The sequence below is a fragment of the Narcine bancroftii genome, chromosome 10 (genome assembly GCF_036971445.1).
Source record: "Narcine bancroftii isolate sNarBan1 chromosome 10, sNarBan1.hap1, whole genome shotgun sequence".
Lineage (NCBI taxonomy): Eukaryota > Metazoa > Chordata > Chondrichthyes > Torpediniformes > Narcinidae > Narcine > Narcine bancroftii.
Genome location: NC_091478.1, coordinates 39111234 through 39130442, shown reverse-complemented (window position 1 = coordinate 39130442; position 19209 = coordinate 39111234). Strand labels below are relative to the sequence as shown.

Genomic DNA, 19209 nt, shown 5'->3' with positions numbered 1-19209 from the left:
TAACACCTTCTCTGTTTTATCTAAGCTTAACAAAGTTTATCTAAGCTTATCTACTCAACCCCCAACTATGCACGAATGTGTTGGTGTGTGTGGAGTACCCCAAGCCACTACAGCTCGGGCATAATTCTCAAAAGGCAGTTCACAGTTCGGTTTTAGAAATTCCAATTTTGACACTCAGGCTTTAATTTGATATGAAGACGTTAACCACTCCTCGACGAGGTGCTTCCAAAGAAATGTCCTTTTCTTTTAGCCACGGTGGGGTCTAACAATTCCCCTTTCAAAGTGACCTTTCCTTTTTTGGTCACAGAGTGACATACTCCTTCCCCCTGCAACATGGAGAAGCCAGATAAATTGTCTATCACCACACAAGGACTTTCAGCACAGTATCCCTTTAAAGGATGCTGTGCCAAGTGCTGTCTCCTGAAATTGGCTCCTACTCGTTGTCCTATAACATGGAGAAATCAGACAAATTCATCACAGCATCCCTTCAAAATATGCTTCTTCAAGTGCTGCTTTCTTAAAATGGGTCATGAGCAAACTGTGTTCCGAGTCTTCACCTGGGTTTTTCCAGGGCCCCTTCCTCTCTCTTGAGACGCATCCAATTTAGTACAAGCTGTCAAACTCCCAAACTTGCAACTTGCCACTCAATTGAAAATGAACTGGGAGCATGTAATACTTGCAAGTTATTTTAAGCGACCGATAAGGCAGACCATTAATCTGTGAAGAGTTCCTACATTCTGTTCTATAGCAAACAATGATATTAGGTGAATGAAGATTATGAATAATTTATCCATACCCTGTTGAAAGATGCTTCTCATGATGCTTTGTTGCATCTTTTCTCTAATTGGCATACAGCAGAAAAATTGGAGTGGTGGCTGTGGGCCGAGGATTGCACGATGTTATTATTTTCACGATTTGAGAGAGGATTGGGCAATTTTGGTTGTATGTGATCTTTTTAAAAAAATTTTTATTTTTCACACTATTAACCAAAATACACACAAATATTTCCCTTTTGAATATACACAGTGTCATTTTCTCCCCTTCCCCCCCCTCCATTCCCTTCCTCCTTCCCACCCCCCCCTCCCTACTCACTAAACATTCAACATATACAATACAATAAACCCATTAACAATGTCATCACACAATGAAAATAAACCAGAAAATTGTGTCATCTACTTTGCACACTGGGTCAGTTCATTTCGTCGTCTTCTCATTCTATCATTTTAGGGGGTGGAGGTCCGAGTAGACCCTCTCTGTTGTGTTCCATGTACGGTTCCCAAATTTGTTCGACTACTGTGACTTTATTTTTTTAATTATATGTTATTTTTTCCAATTGAATACATTTATTCATTTCTATGTACCATTGCTGTACCCTCAGGCTCTCTTCTGATTTCCAGGTTGACATTATACATTTTTTTGCTACAGCTAAGGCTATCATAATAAATCTTTTTTGTGCTTCATCCAATTTGAGGCCTAATTCTTTACTTCTTATATTACTTAGAAGAAAGATCTCTATTTTTTGGTATGTTGCTTTTTGTGATTTTATTTAATACCTGATTTAGATCTTCCCAAAACATTTCCACTTTCTCACATGCCCAAATTGCTTGTACTGTTGTCCCCGTTTCCTTCTTGCAGCGAAAACATCTATCTGATACTGTTGGATCCCATTTATTTAACTTTTGGGGCGTGATATATAGCCTGTGTAACCAATTATATTGTATCATGCGTAACCTCGTGTTTATTGTATTTCTCATAGTTCCGGAGCATAGCTTTTTCCATTTTTCATTTTTTATCTTTATGTTTAGATCTTGTTCCCACTTTTGTTTGGGTTTACAGCTTATTTCATCATTTTCTTTCTCTTGCAGCTTGATGTACATGTTTATTATAAATCTTTTAATTATCATTGTGTTTGTAATCACATATTCAAAGCTGCTTCCTTCTGGTAACCTCAGCCTGCTTTCCAATTTGTCCTTTAAGTAGGTTTTCAGTTGGTGGTATGCAAACATTGTACCGTGAGTTATACCATATTTGTACTTCATTTGTTCAAAAGATAATAGATTATTTCCCAAAAAACAATTTTCTATTCTTTTGATCTCTTTTCTCTCCCATTCTCTAAAGGAAAGGTTATCTATTGTGAAAGGGATTAGTTGATTTTGCGTCAATAATAATTTTGGTAGTTGGTAATTTGTTTTTTTCCTTTCTACATGAGTCTTCTTCCAAATGTTGAGCAGATGGTGCAGTACTGGTGAACTTCTATGTTGTGCCAGTTTTTCATCCCACTTATAAAATATATGTTCTGGTACCTTCTCCCCTATTTTATCTAGCTCTAACCTAGTCCAATCTGGTTTTTCCTTGTTTGATAAAAATCTGATAGATATCTTAATTGCGCTGCTCTATAATAATTCTTAAAGTTTGGTAGCTGTAAGCCCCCTTGTTTGTACCATTCTGTTAATTTATCTAGCATTATCCTTGGTTTCCCCCCTTTCCATAAGAATTTCCTTATTATTTTCTTTAGCTCATTGAAGAATTTCTCTGTTAAGGAAATTAGTAACGATTGAAATAGGTATTGTATCCTTGGGAAGATAGTCATTTTAATACAATTTACCCTTCCTATCAGTGTTAGTGGTAAATCTTTCCAATGTTCTAAGTCATCTTGTAATTTCTTCATTAATGGCTGATAATTTAATTTGTATAGATGGCCTAATACCTAGGTATCGGATTGCTTGTGTTTGCCATTTAAATGGTGATTCTTTCTTAAACTTTGTGGGAAATCCACATTATTCATTGGCGTCGCTTCACTTTTATTTACTTTGATCTTGTACCCCGATATTTCTCCAAATTCCTTCAATTTTCTATGTAATTCTTTTATTGATAATTCTGGTTCTGTAAAGTATACTATGATGTCATCTGCAAATAGATTGATTTTATATTCCTTCTCTTTTATTTTTATCCCTTTTATTTTCTGTTCATCAGTTCTGCCAAGGGTTCTATAGCTAAAGCGATAGTGGACATCCCTGCCTAGTTGACCTGTTTAATTTAATTTGGTTTGATATATATCCATTTACTGTCACCTTCGCCAATGGTCCCTTGTATAATGCTTTAATCCAATTAATATATTTCTCTGGTAGGTTGAGCCTCTGTAGTACTTTGAATAAATAATTCCATTCTACCCTGCCAAAGACTTTCTCTGTGTCTAAAGCAACTGCCACTGTTGGCGTCCTATTCCTTGTACTGCATGGATTAAGTTAATGAAATTACAAATACTGTCCGTTGTTCATCTTTTCTTAATAAATCCAGTTTGATCTAGTTTTACTATTTTTGGTACACAGTCGGCCAATCTGTTTGCTATTAGTTTTGTTATTATCTTATAATCTAAGTTAAGTAGAGATATTGGTCTATACGATGCTGGTGTTAGTGGATCTTTCCCTGTCTTTGGTATTACTGTAATTATTGCTGTTTTACATGAATCTGGCATGTTTTGTGTTTCTTCAATCTGGTTCATTACTTCCAAGAGAGGAAGAATTAATAAGTCTTTAAATATTTTATAGAATTCTCTTGGGAGACCGTCCTCTCCAGGCGTTTTATTGTTCGATAGCTTTTTTAATATATCCTGTATTTCCTCTATTTCAAATGGTTTTATCAATTTGTTTTGCTCTTCTTATTGCAATTTCGGTAGTTCAATTTTTGCTAGAAACTCACCTATTTTGTCTTCTTTCCCTTCGTTCTCAGTTCGGTATAATTGCTCGTAGAAAATTCCTTGAAGTTTTCATTGATCTCTGTTGGGTTATATGTAATTTGTTTGTCCTTTTTCCTTGATGCTAATACCATTCTTTTAGCTTGTTCTGTTTTAAGCTGCCAAGCTAGTATTTTGTGCGTTTTTTCTCCTAGCTCATAATACTTGTGCTTTATCTTCATTATGTTCTTCTGCACCTTATACGTTTGTAGTGTTTCTTATTTTATTTTTTTGTCCGCCAATTCTCCTCTTTTTGTTGTATCTTCCCTTGTTACTAGTTCTTTTTCTGTACTTACTATTTCCCTTTCCAGCTGCTCTATTTCCCGATTGTAGTCCTTCTTCATCTTAGTTACATAACTTATTATCTGCCCTCTGATGAAGGCTTTCATTGCATCCCATGATATAAATTAATATTTCACCGATTCCGTATTTATTTCAAAGTACATTTTAATTTGGCGCTCAATGAATTCTCTAAAATCCTGTCTTTTAAGTAGCATGGAGTTTAATCTCCATCTATACGTTCTTGGTGGGATGTCCTCCAGCTCTATTGCCAATAACAGGGGTGAGTGATCTGATAACAATCTAGCTTTATATTCCGTTTTCCTAACTCTCCCTTGGATATGGGCTGACAACAGAAACAGGTCAATCCTTAAGTATGTTTTATGTCTACTCGAATAATATGAGTATTCCTTCTCCTTTGGGTGTTGTCTGGTTGTATGTGATCTTCAAGCAGCTTTTCAACTGCTCCATTTTCCATCTTTGCCAATCATTGTCACTGATGGCACAGTAATATACTGTCCCAATTGCTATGTTAACTTTTAATCTTGGAATTTCTTATTACTTTCCAAAGGCATTATATGCCTTCTAGTACATACCCACTGTTAATGTTACTTTGACTTCTCCCTGCAAGACAAGACACCTAGCTATCGTTTAATTGAAGCAGTGTACAAGAACGCGAGTGAAGCACGAAAGTATTTAAAATTTAAATTTTAAGATGTAGTAAAAGCACAGAAATGTTGGAGGGACTCAGCAGGACTTGCAGCATTCTTGGTAAAGATAAAGATATATAATCCACATTTCATGCCTGAGCCCTTCTTTGCTTATATATCTTTACCTCCTGTGGACACAGTGAGACCTGCTGAGACCCTCCGGCATTTCTGTGCTTTTACTCCGAGAAGGTAAGACCTATTCATAGTTAGTGTGATACTTAACTGAGGGTCCAGCTTCGATCCCATAATGCCAAAGTAAACAGACTATGCAGAGGCCCACATCTACAACAATTTGCTCTATTTGCTGGGAAAGATTGCAGGCTCATTGCTACACAAAGTCATATTATTAAATATTTAGGGTTTTTGTTTTGGAGTGATGGATTCTGCTTCCCAGAAATTAAACAACTTCCAACTTTTGGCTATAATGTGGCGTACTATGATCAAAAGGTAAAGCGTGAAATTTGTTAGGGAGTGACCCACAAATTAATGTCTAGATATGCAATAATTTGAAACTTAATTTATTCATACATGCTGGTAACAGGCCATTTTGGCCCATGCGTCTGTGCCATCCAATTTACACCCAATAAATCTACACCCTTAGTACATTATGAAGGGTGGGAGGAAACCGGAGCCTCCAGGGAAAACCCAGACATGGGGAGGACATACAAACTCCTTACAGACAGGGCAGAATTTGAACCCTGGTCCCAATCGCTGGCGCTGTGAAGAAGTTGCGCTAACGTCTATGCCAACCGTGCCACCTATACGCCACTGTGCTGCCAGATTCACTACACCATATATTTATACATTCGTATTAATTGAAGGTGGCATTTTAGTGCTAAGTTACGTTCAGCATTCTCCTGTATAATCGGAGCTGGACAGCAATAGACCATATGTATTTCACATGGTATTCTTAGTCTGGGTTTTTGATGTGCTATGGATACAATCTGAGAAGTCTGGATTTTATTCCCGTCGCATTATTTCAGATTCAGATTTCAAATTTATTGTCAGAGTACATACATGACATCATATAAAACCCTGAGATTCCTTTTTCCTGCGGGCACAGCAGAATTACCACTAATTGGTAGTGCAAAAAATAAACTATACACAGCATAAAACATGTAACAAAGAATTGTCTACAGATACGAATGTAAACAAACTGTGCAATACATAGAGGTCGAAAAGAAAATCAATAAAGCGCACAAGTAAGAGTCCTTAAATGAGTCTCTGATTGACTTTGTTATTGAGGAGACTGATGGTGGAGGGGTGGAGGGGTAGCAGCTGTTCCTGAATCTGGCAGTGCAAGTTTTGTGGCACCTCTACTTCTTTCCTGATGGCAGCAATGAGAACAGAATGTTTGCTGGGAGGTGAGGGTCTTTGATGATTGTTGCTGCTCTCATTTTTATGTAGGAAAGAAAATAAATGGCATGGTTATGTTTATAAAGAAGGCATAGGTCAAATAGCAAAGAAGAAAGATGGAGTAAATACATCAAGTTAAGGACACTTCATCAGAAGTCCTTTGTTTCCTTCCCTGTATGTTGTTTGACCTGCAGGGTGCTGTCAGCATTTCATATTTTTGTTTCACATTTGCAACATCCTGGTTTTTTGATCCAATTCATAACAAGAGGCTGTTTAGCGTATATGTAGAGTTGATTTGGTGGTGGAGCTACGGCTCCTAGAACGCTTCCACCAGCGTTGTCTCCGCTCCATCCTCAACATCCATTGGAGCGCTCACACCCCTAACGTCGAGGTACTCGAGATGGCAGAGGTCGACAGCATCGAGTCCACGCTGCTGAAGATCCAGCTGCGCTGGATGGGTCACGTCTCCAGAATGGAGGACCATCGCCTTCCCAAGATCGTATTATATGGCGAGCTCTCCACTGGCCACCGTGACAGAGGTGCACCAAAGAAAAGGTACAAGGACTGCCTAAAGAAATCTCTTGGTGCCTGCCACATTGACCACCGCCAGTGGGCTGATAACGCCTCAAACCGTGCATCTTGGCGCCTCACAGTTTGGCGGGCAGCAGCCTCCTTTGAAGAAGACCGCAGAGCCCACCTCACTGACAAAAGGCAAAGGAGGAAAAACCCAACACCCAACCCCAACCAACCAATTTTCCCTTGCAACCGCTGCAATCGTGTCTGCCTGTCCCGCATCGGACTGGTCAGCCACAAACGAGCCTGCAGCTGACGTGGACTTTTTTACCCCCTCCATAAATCTTCGTCCGCGAAGCCAAGCCAAAGAAGAAGAAGAGAGTTGATTTACCTCCCAACTCTGAAGCCAAATGGTGCTCAATGAGCAACAAAGCAGATTTACTGAAGTTGATAGCCATTAAAAAAAAATAAAGAAAAATTGAAAGCTTAAAAATGCCATTTTCTTTACTGAATTGTAGTGAAGTCATGCTCACACATAAGTGAATCTGTAGATTTGTTTAATAAGATATACACTCCTTAAACTCCATCATTATACAAGTTTTTGCAGTTAAATCATTCAGTGATTTAGCTGCTTTTAGGAAAATTTCCTTTTCATTTAGTAGTGTCAGTTTTGTAATGACAGAAAATGACGTCTTTATTTTCTGAAGATCAAGTGTTGAAGATGCATCTTCAATTAAATACATGCAGATGTTGAATTCAATATTATTCCAGTAGTAAATTTTTGCATGTAGCTTTAATTGGCAAATGCTCGTTGCAACGTGAACCAAGAAATACTTATAATGAGGAAAGTAATAAAGGCTGACTATTTAAATCGGGAAACATCTGGGAGTTACTGAGAGCAAGTTTTGCTTATTTATTGTATGTGGAATTACAGCATTTTCTTGTTAGTAATGATGGGAGGGTACATTTCATTGCATCTTTCCTAAACTGATTTTCTGTGTGAGTTGTTGCAATTTGTCCAATTACTTTTAAAATGCAGTTTGTCGTCGTACGGCCACCTGACCTTCAGAGGTGACGCCTTAGGACAGGAAAAAAACAATCCAAAAGGATTTTCCAGTTAGCCTCACACAGACTTCAAAATATAGTACAACTCCGATTATCCAAAATGGTCAGGACCGGGCCTATTTCGGATAAACTTTTTTGAAGAACTGGTCATTTTTTAAAAATGGCCCAGTAGCAACAGCAAATCACTTTTAAATAACCACAAACAACAAGGGAAACCTTTTTAAGCATTAAAATAATGTTTAATTCTCACCAAAAAATGGTGGCCGCCACCAGGAGCCAGAGGTCCGCGCTCTTGCCAGGAGCCTGACGTCCTGCTCCTGCCAGAGCCTGAGGTCTGTGCTTCCACTGGCAGCCCTATGTCCCTGGTCAGTTTGGCTCCAAAAATATTTTGGATTAATGAGAATTTCTGATTTGTTTCATATATCCTCATTTATTCCAAAATTTTAAAAAAATTTTGATAATTGACGATTTCAGAAAATCAGATTTCAGATAATCTATACTGTAAATTGAAAACTTTTCTCCAAATGATCTTCTCAACCGAAATCTCTGGAAGCTGCATGTGAGCAATCCTTGAAGGAAAGGAACAAACCCTGACAGCAGGCTCCACCTATAATTGACAGTCAACTAATCCATGTTTCCACTTGCTATTTGATTCTTGCCTGTTGTACCGAAGTGGATAGGACATCTAATTATTTAAAATGGTAAACTTGGGGTGATTAGAGGTAAGGGATGAGTCTACAAGGGAGTTGCAGAGAGAGTGATCCATATAGACAGTGGAGAGGGGAGGATATGTCTCGTGATGGGATGTAGTTTCAAAAATTGTTGGCTGTGGAAGATGGTGGGGTGGTAGGTGAGGTTGAGGAGAACGCTGTCCTTATTGTGTCTATGGGGGGAAGGTGATGCAGAATTGAGCCAGGGCAGATGTGGGTGAAGAAGTTCATCTTGGACGTCCTGGAATAGAAGGCTTCGTCCTGGGACCAGATGCAGTGGAGACGGAGGAATTGAAAGAAGTAGAATCCTTACAGAAGATAGGGTGGGAAGATACTGTGGGATTTGTAGGTTTATAAAATATAGCTGTGGATATTTTGCCTCCTGAAATAGAGACAGAAGGATGAGAAAGGGGAGAGAGTTACCAGAGATGGACTAAGTGAATTTGAGATCAGGGTGGAAGTTGGCTGCACGGTTAATAATGTTGATGAGCTTATCATGGATGTAGGATGCAGCACCAATGTAGTTGTCAATATAACAGAAGAGTTTAGGAGCTTTGTGTATGATACAAAATTAGTTTGGTGTTAGAAGCAGAGGGTGGTTGAGGCGGATTGTTTCTCATTTGGATGCCTGTTCCACAGGGATCAGTGATGGGTTTGTTCTCTATATTAATGATTCGGATGAGAATCTAAGTTACATCATTAGTAGGTTTACAGATGACTTCAATATGGGTTGTGTAATGGACAGAGAAGAATGTTGTCTTAGGTTTTTACAGGATATTGGTCATCTGGGAAAATGGGCTCGGGAATAGCAGATGAAATTTAACATGTGACACTTTGGGAAGTTAAACTTGGGCAGGACAAATGCAGTGAATAGAGTAGCTCTGGAGAGTGTTGTAAAATAGTGAGACTTTGAGGTGCATGAATTTGGTTAGGCACTGAACAACAAAACTCTTAACAACTAACACTCGGTCCCAGTCACACTGTACTTGCGCACAAGGAAAGCAGCATGGCCTCAGTTACCAAAATGCTCTGGAGAATTCCAAGCAGATTGTATTTGTTTTATATACAGACTTTTCTCCAGTAGAAACTTCATGTTTTCAAAATTCCTTGGCATTGAAATTTGCCAAGCATAATACAACTTGCAAGCATGAGTAACCAATAGTAATTGCAAGTTATTCAATTCTTTATTTGCATGCTCTGTAATCAAGGTGACCAGTCACACCTTAGTTTTATTGTGGCCTATGTTAATTGGCTGGTCCTGTTAGCATAGTGTTAATTTCTAATAGATTATAATTTAGCTACCAACATCTGTTACTGTGGGTAGCATCCTCTTTCTGGCTATGTTTCTCCCTTTCTCTTGGGCAACTTTGGCTATAGACAGTCTGTCTGGGATCTCTAGTTGTACATTTTTTCTCAGTTGCTTTTGGTGATTTCACCCTTAATGTGTTGTAACTTCCATAAGTACATCATTCATTCAGGTGCCTTGCCGTTAGGCGTGGGTGATCATGTCTCTCCATCCATCATGATCTTTGTTGCCTCCCCTGTTCTCCTTCAGTGAAGCCTCCATCTTTGAGCTGAGACCGTAGTTGATGTTGAGTTCATGATTATTCAAGGGAAGAATACTGAAGTGGTATCCCGTTGCCTTCTTCAGTTGCAGTGTCCATACGGGTAACCCTTGCCATTGATCAGCAGATTCATGTGCCCGGCGTTTTTAGTTTTGAAATCATAAATTCCAATTTGTAGAATCTGCTTGTAAAAAACCATCCACCATATGCAATCCATGGCTTCATGTGAACCTGATTGAGGGGCCAAATAGGGTACTAGACCTTGCCCAAGGGTGATTTGTAGGCTATTGGACAGAGGTATCGCCTTACACCTCCTTTTGCCAAGCAATTATGCAGCACTGATACCTACAAGTACATAGTTCCCTAAAAATGGAAACACAGAGAGGGAGTCTTGGTGATGAGGAAGGCATATTGTCCGCTTGCCTTCTTCATCCTTGGCACTGGGTAAAAACAAGGATGACTGTTCATAGTTGTTCAAAAGCATGGGAAGGCTGCACTGAGTGATTTCATCAAGTTAGATGTTGCAAAACTCGTGTTATAAGGAGAAATCAGATTGTTTGGGACTGTTTTCCCTGGAGCTTAGAGGCATAGATAGAGGAAATGGTCTAAAACTAGAGCTCATGGGTATTATGTAAGAGGCAGGAGGTTTAAAAGGGATTTACAGGAAAAATTCATGCAAAGGGTAATTGGGTATCTGGATTGAGCTGCTGGAGATGAGGTGGTGGAAGTAGGAACAGTATCAACACTCAGGAATCAGGACAGATGCTTTAATGAGCAAGGCATAGAGGTACAGTGTATTTCAAATTAATGGTAGTTCATGTTGGATTATTATATATAGGCTTAGAAGGTTGTCATGGACTCGAATAGGCCTGTTTTTAATCGATACAAGTCAAAGATGCTATTATCTTTTGATTGTTCTTTGTCGCGCTTTAGAGTAAGTTAAATGTTACAAGGTCATCTTTGGCAGCAAAAAGCATTGGGTGATTCTGTGATTACAAGCTAATGTGAGACTTTTTCTGACTGGTTTGCTCTCCTTTCCTGTTGATTTAACGTTCTACTGCTTGCTTCCTGGGCAACCCATTGAAGTCGAGGATGACTTGCTTCTACTCTAGTTTTGTAGGTTCTGAGGTAGCTAATGAGGCCAAAGTGGGAACCATAGATTCGCCCTAAGATGGGACGGGGGATATTTATTTGTTGATTTGTGAGCCAGTGTGCTCTCTTTGCAGGGCTTCTCTCTCTACCACTGAATGGGTTTGAGTTTTACAGTAGCATGGTGAATATTCCTTCTCTACTCTGAGTAATCATGGACAGAAATTCCCAGGACTTAAATGTAAATGTTAAGGAGACTTCGGAATATTATCACTTTTTTTTCTCTGGTTCTCTGGCATTTTGCTATCATGGCAGAGTTTGGTGGGGTGCTTGCAAATAATGTGGCGTGCCCAGTGTGGCTGACTGAAAATAACAAAATGCTGGGTTCATAGGTTTGGGAGAGGATGCTAACATTACAGTAGTTTGCTTTTCCTTCCAGTGAATTTGGAGGATTTATTAGAAACTTTGATGGTCCTGGTTTTCCAGTGCTTTCAGATGCCCAATTTTGACATTCTATGTATTGTTGGAATCAGAATTGTCATGAACAAGTCTCAAGACTTCTTGTTTTGTGCCAACGTCACAAAACCACCGTACAAAAATAAATAAATATAGTGCATGTAAATTCAAAGTCTTTGGTTTATAGGTCATTCAGGAATCTGATGCCAGCATGAAAGAAGCTGTCCTTGTGCCGCTGAGTGCTCATCTTCAGGTTCCTGTACCTTTTTCAAGATGGTAGCAGAGTGAAGAGGAAATGGCCTGAGTGGTGGGGGTCCTCGAGAATTGAGGCTGCTCTCTTAAGACACCGCCTCTTGTAGATAGATGTCCTCAATGGAGTGAAATCTGGTGCCTATGATGTCGTAGACCGAGATAGCAACCCACTTGAGTTTTTTTTTTCTTGTCCTGAGTGTTAGCACCTCTACCAGACAGTGATGTAACTAGCCAGAATGCTCTCCATGGTACACCTGTAGAAATTTTCAAGGGTCTTCGGTGACACAGCGAATCTCCTGAAACACCTCACAAACTATAGCCGCTGGTGAGCCTTCTTCGTGATTGCATCGACGTGGAAACTCCAGGACAGATCCTCAGAGATGTTGACACCCAGGAATTCGAAGGTCTTTACCCTCTCCATTATTGAGTCCTCGATGAGGACAAATTCGTGTTTTCCCAACTTCCTCCTGAAATCCACAATTATATCCTTGGTTTTACTGATGTTGAGCACGAGATTATTGGTGTGACACCACTCAATGAGCTGATCTATCCTGTATGCTTTCTCATTGCTGTTTGTGGCAAATTTATAGATAGAATTGGAATTGTGCCTGTCCACAGAGCCATGGGTGTGTAGTGAGTAGAGCAGTGGGCTAAGCGCGCATCCTTGAGGTGGGCCTGTGCTGATAGTCAGTGAGAAGGCGACTTTGTTTCCAATTCGTACTGACTGTAGTCTTTCGATGAGGAAGTCAAGGATCCAGTTGCAGGGGTGGGGGTGCAGATGTCCAGGATTTAAAGATTGTTGACCAGCACTGAGGGAATACTGATGTTAAAGACTGAGCTGTAGTCGATGAAGGGCAGAGCTGTATATATGAGTTGCTGTTTTTTTAGGTGATCCTGAGCTGAGTGGAGAGGCATCTGCTGTGGAGCCATTGTGACAATAAGGCAACTTCCAGTGAGTCCAGTCCTTTGCTTAGGTACATGTTAATTCTGACCATGACCAACTTCTGAAAGCATTTAATCACAGTAGAAGTTAGGGCTACTCGGCAATGATCATCAAGGCAGCTCACTTTGCTCTTCATGGCACTGGATGATTGATTCCCTTTTGAAGCAGATGGGAACCACTGAAGCAGTGAGAGATTGAAAATGTCGGTGAACACACCGGCTAGTAAGTTGGCACAGATTTTCAGTAGCCTTCCATGTATGCCGTCAGGGCCGAATGCCTTGCGAATGTTGAATAATGTCCAGACATTGGCCTCAGAGACAAATATCACAAGATCTTCAGCCTTTGCAGTTATTCTCATAGGCACTGTTAGGTTCTCCTCAAAGCGGGCATAGAAGGTGTTCAGCTCATCGGGTAATGAAGCATCACGGCCATCTGTGGTGTTTGCTTTCACTTTGTAGGCTGTAAAGGCCCGCACTCCCTGTCATAGCTGTCTCTGTCTCTATCTCTCGCTTCCTTTGGAATTGCAACTTGAAAGTATGCAGGAGGGTAAGGGTCACTGCGGACCAATAGACCATGCGTTTTGTGACAAGATAGAGATCTTGGCCTTTAAATTCCCTTTTTTTCCTCAAAAGGTACAGGAGCCTAAAGACGAGCACCCAGCAGGCTCTTCCCCACTACCGTCAGATTCCTGAATAATAAATGAACCAAAGACACTGCCTTACTTTGACTTCTCGTGCACTATATTTATTTATCTTTGCAAGGTTGTTGATATGAATGCTTGCACGCATTATTGTCACAATGTCCATTCTGTGGAAATATAGATTTCCTTTTTAAATTGGTTTTCAATTTAAAGTATTATAATTGAATGTAGATTTTGATGTGGACACTCAACGTTTTCCTACAAGGATTATGTTCTGCCTGTCTTTTTAGGTCTGTCGAAATTCTTCCACAACGGAAGCTATTTGAGAAAAGATGCTGTGACTTCAAGTATTCAAGAGATTGAAAAGATATTGCAGTGGTTTGAGAGACAAAGTAAGCTCTGTTTCTATGCAAGCTCCTTATTGTTTGTGTATGAGGGATCGTCTGAGCTGACAGCAACAGGTGACAGTCAGATGCCGCACAAACCAACAGCACCAAAGGGTATCAGGCGAACTGGAGAATTGATGGAATACAACAACAACATTCATGTGATGGGCTCTACTGAGAATGGAATGATGGAAGCCTCAGTTGGTCAAAGCCTCTCCAATATGTACGCACTGCACAGGAAGGATTGCTTCAGGGCACATCAACATGTGCCACTGCATCTGAAGAATATGGATCAAGACCATAGCATATGCAAATGCTTTTCTCTTATTTCACCCGGTCAGCCAAATGGCAATGAAATAAAACAATTGGAGAAGAATTTCATTCAGACATCCAGCATGCTTCCAAAGCCTCCAGAGGTTGCTGTTAGAATGATAGACTTTGCACATGTGTTTCCAAGCAACACGAAAGATGAGGAGTATATATATGGGCTGAAACACTTAATCAGTGTATTGAAAAATATGCTGGATGATTAATTTTTAAAATTTTTGGTGGGTGGATTTTGGCAAGGAAATAAATGTGGGGGGAGTTGTAATGCTTTCTGCACAAGTTCTAATCCATCATTTTGTGTTTATAATGTGATTCCAGGTGTACTGTATGCTTTTTTTCACTGTGCAGTACTTCTTGTGATTGATTTGATGTTTATAATAGCTCAGGAAAATTGACCAACTCGTCATTGACAACCACTGAAACAGGTCCAAATACCTGCAGAGGGCAGCTCAAGCCTAGTAACTACTGACAAGGAAATTTGAGTTCCCGCTGTTTGTAACAAACTTACAGACTTCAGTGGTAATTGGATTTTCAGATATGTAACCAACTGCCTGCCAATCCTAGGCATGGAATTTGTGCCTATGGAATAATTCTATCTTCAGTGAAGACCAGGTTAGTCAGACTTGCAATTGTTTTGGGGATGTTGTTGCCATTTTTCTGGAGATGTGTATTTTACTAGCATTTTTTTTTACAGTTGAATTCCTGCAATTTGTATAAAATGTCTAATAGAACATGTCAATGGTCTCTGATGCATTTAGCTAAAATCCATGTATTGCAATGGCTTGTTAATTTATGAATGTAATGAAAGCTAGTTCAAAATATCACCAGTGAATCACCTGGTTACCCATAGGCTAAGATTTTCTGCTGAATCAAGCAACACATGCATGTTAAGCAGATCCATTTTAAACTGCTTTCCTTTTCTTTAAAAAAAATCTATTGGTAGTTCAGAAGCTAAAATGAGGGAGGAGACAGAATACTTTGTGGTGCAGTCCATCCATCTACAAGCCTCGTGTTGAAGTTCAGCTTGTAACTTAAAAAAAATACTCCACCAAAATTTTAATCAGAGTTTTAGGTGTCATTGTCCAAATGCTTGTTTCCCTTCAAAATAAGCATGCTTTGACTTGTTCTATTTGCTATGTACTAGATGTGCTTTATCCAGTGAATTATTTCCAAAGTTATATTCTGAGCATTGTTCACCAAGTTACTGATTTGATTTCCTCTCATTAACCTCCATAAAACTTTATAAAACTGGCATATTGGGACAAGTTGTGTTGGGCCAACCATGTGTTTAATAACTTCCAAGACATGAACACTAACTATAGGAATCAGTGACTAAATGTCTCTTTGACTTGTCTTTAAGGGAACAAGCAACTGCACTTGCACAGAATATTTATGTACTCATAACTGACTTGTTACTTCAATAAGATACCCCTCATCCTTAATAAATGTATGGTTTGCTTAATTTCAATATTTACAATTGGATGATGGGAAAAATTTGATGTTTAAACAGATCCAAAAAAAAGCTCAATTCTTGGCACTGTTCAAGATATAACACACAGGCACTAAAATGCAAACAGGTTTTTGTAAAATGCACTAGATATTGAAACATTGGGTTCCTTTCATTTACAGTTTACATTTGCACAGACCCATAAACTATCAATATATTTTTAAAAGTTTTCTTTAATGATTTTAATTGTTATCACTTTGCCAGGGTTCATGGGGTGAATTTTGTGACATTAAATATGGTTGTGGAGTGAAATGTGGTACAAGTGATTAATGCATGTGGAGATTATGTTCATCATTTAAATGTATTTACCAAATAATGTGTGCTTTTTCTAAAAACAGTTATTTCTGAAATATTTTTTAATTGTAAACTACGCGTTTTTGTATGTTTGTTAACAGAGGTTTACATAATTCAGCTGTACATTTCTTATAGAACATTCTACATCCCTTTGACCTATTGACTATTTATGCAGGCTTCAAAATAATTAATTCTTGGCTTATTTTTGTCTTTAAGATCAAATCATCCACACTATTAATTATTTTCTAATTGAGACAGAGCAAGACACTCTTAGAGTGGTACATACCTCTGACCGACAATGGGCATCAAAATTGAGTGAGAAAATAGATACGGCAGGGTTTTTTTTGTTTAAAAAAAAAATAACATTTCATGTCTTTCTTTCTCCAATCAGTTGAATATAAGAAATGCTGCTACTTGATGCTGTATTGGGAATATCAGCAAGTTTTACTTGTTACCTTTCTCCTCCACTGATTTAAAAAAATATAATAATTTTCTGTTGACTTTCACCACCCCCCTTCCCAACTTCCTACTATTCATTCACCAATTGTAGTCCAGAATTTGCTAGGTACAGGCTTGTACAGGCTTTGGTGAATTGTGAAAAAAAAAATCATCTTTAGATTGATCCTTTAGGAAAACCTGCTGGATGAGTTTCAAGCATTTTTTTTTCCAAAAATAGACTTTTAAATATCTTTTTCAATTCTGTTTAAAAGGAAACATCATCTGAATTAGTTGTCTTGATTTTAAAATTGATCATTTGCCGACCTCTGTTTTATATCTTGAATTCATTTTATTATAGTTTAGAATTATGATTTCAAATACATTTAAAGCTGATTGAATTAACATGGTCATGGAGATAGATAGGTGAAGAAAGAGTTCAGTAAACCAGTACCAGTATTAGCTGGTAGAGTTGGTCTTTCTGTTACTCTTTCATCTTTAGGAATATAGTTTTTTCATTTTTAATCATCTCATATTGGTTTGTTATGCAAGTAATATCACTGTCTTTTCCTCCTTTGGGTTAAAGGTATAGGAAGTATAGGAAATGTGTAATCACATGTCAGAAAACATTCTCATTCTCTCAGATTAAATTGTTTTAAGCCCTTGTATTTTTGGTTATGAATTTTATTGGAATCAATCATGCAATGCAACCTCTAAATTTACATAGGATTATCTGGAAATACCACCAACTACTGAAATTTTACTACTACGATGGATGTGGTATATTTTATGTGAATGAGGATTTTGTAATCCATATTACCTTTTACTTTGAAGATTTTAAGTATAGGATTTTTGTGGCTGCTTCTTGTGATTACAATACAAATCTACATTTGCTAGAATACACATCTTTTTTAAAAAAAAGTTTTTCTTACTTAGCATCCATGAGCTCAATATCACTTTGCTCTCAGATCAAAAAAACAATTGAACCCTCCTCACAGAAACTTCCCTGCAGCGAGCAAAACATCTTTTTAAAGGCTTTTTTGCCATTTACAGAAGACCAAAATATTTGAACAGTTGAGGTCACAACATGCTCCTCAGTGGCTCCTGCTATGCTGGAATTTCTGCATGTGGCACTCTCATATTTATAGCTTCAACCGATGTCATGGTAGAAAAGCTTTATCAAGTGTGAACATCGCCAGTCGTTGAATCAACACTCTTGCATTGTCCTGTGAGTAATTCCTTCAGTGTCATTAATATTATAGGCAACATTTCAGTGAATAAAATGGAATTATTTTATATTCTTTCAAGATACAGAGTTCTGAAGAAATTATAATCATGAAATGTGTTTGTTTTTGTTTAAAAAAGAATGTGTATTAATCAGTTAAAATTCTGTGTTTTGAAAAGTAATTAATGCAATTTTTATAAAAACGTAGGTAATATGGATTAATTTGATTAGCTACATTGAAGTTTCATTTAAAATACCTTAAAATTTCTTGTTATTTTGTGAAATTAACTCAAACGATCAATTAGCCTTATTCTTATAGTCCCTGTTCAAATTATTCAATGCTTATTGTACTGTTTCATATACAGCGTCGTATTTTTGTTTAAACCAATATTGAATACAAATGTGACTTTTTCCACAGTGGAAGAATTTACACTGAAACTCCATTCACTTTTCATTGTACTCAAAGAGGACTGAGATGAAGATGGGTGGCCATTTCTTTTATTAGTGCATACTTCTCTTTTGTAGTGAAGCATGATGTCAAATCGAGAACGATACATGAACCAGACCAGTTTAATTTCTGCTCAACCTGTGGCCTTTTGCAGTGAAAGAGGGAAATGTGAAACGAGGTTGTTGAGTTAAATTGCTTCAATTTAATCACAGAGTTCAAAGCGCAACCTTAATGGGATCAGTGGGTGTGAGAGCCAAGTTGTGGGTGACATCTTCTTTCCACTGCAGTTCCAATAAAATTAGGAATTTACTGTCGTGTGAAATGAACATAAGTTTTGTTCTACACATTGGCCTCTCTGAGACTGGACATTAAATTTGAACACAATATAATTGCCATTCTTTGTTAATTAGGTCAGCTATTACATGAATATTAAATTTTTCAAATGCTCAAAAAAATGTGTATGTTAATGCAAAATTTATGTAGTAATTTCCAGTGTACTTAGTTATTTTTTAAAAAAGCACTGGCTTGAATTTTAATGAGCATTTAGAAAAGATGTTCCTTCAGTTTGAAATTAAGCAAAATTTTAACTGCAGCTGAGTTGGGCCAACAAGTGGTAATATTACCCCCTTTTCTTGAGCGTGCACGCAGACACTTTAGTAATTTGGGAAATGATGCTGGAACTAGTACGAAAGTATCAGAAAAGCAGCTGATGCACATTTATTTACTGTGGTTATTTATAATCAATCATGCATAATGTATCTCAGTCTGACTAATCTCTCTTCTAATATATCTTTGTTTTGATTGTGAGTTATATGCACAATTTGTTTAGCTACAGATGGAATGCAGGGGTAATTGCTGATGTAATGGGTGCTATTTTACAGAGGAATCAAAAGTACTAACTGAAAGATTGCTTAATTTTGTAATTTAATATGAAAAGATATTTAGATAAATTACATAGCTGTATATTTGGCAGAAATTGAATTACTAATAAACTTTCTGTAAATAATGTCTTGAATTTGTCATCTATCGCATCTAACTGGTACAATCAAATGGAAAATTCGCTTGAAGAGAATTCTGAAAGCTGTGCTCTGGCCTGATTTTTGCTCATTAGTTTGCATAGCTTTATTTACACCAGACATTCTCTTTACTAACTATAATGTGAAAGAAGTGCTCTGGATACTAGTGGTTAAGTGCCAAAATGACTATTATTTTACTTGTACGTTGTGAACAACTATTGTGGTTTTCATTTGTGTTGATTACATATCAGAATAGTTTC

General features: G+C 38.0%; 1 protein-coding gene across 3 annotated transcripts in view; it reads left to right on the top strand.

The window, feature by feature from the left end:
- Positions 1-18939, top strand: part of ipmkb (inositol polyphosphate multikinase b) — a 113744-nt gene extending 94805 nt beyond the window's left edge. Inside the window, exons 6-7 of one of the 3 annotated variants that reach the window (XR_011345561.1) lie at positions 13602-14636; positions 17314-18939. Coding sequence is in view for 1 of the 3 variants with exons in the window: in XM_069900685.1 (XP_069756786.1) it covers positions 13602-14230 (629 nt within the window). In the remaining 2 variants the exon portion in view is untranslated. Of the gene's footprint in view, positions 1-13601 lie in introns of all 3 variants that reach the window. The other 2 variants (XR_011345560.1, XM_069900685.1) reach the window with 2 other exon arrangements.
- Positions 18940-19209: the final 270 nt, after the last annotated feature.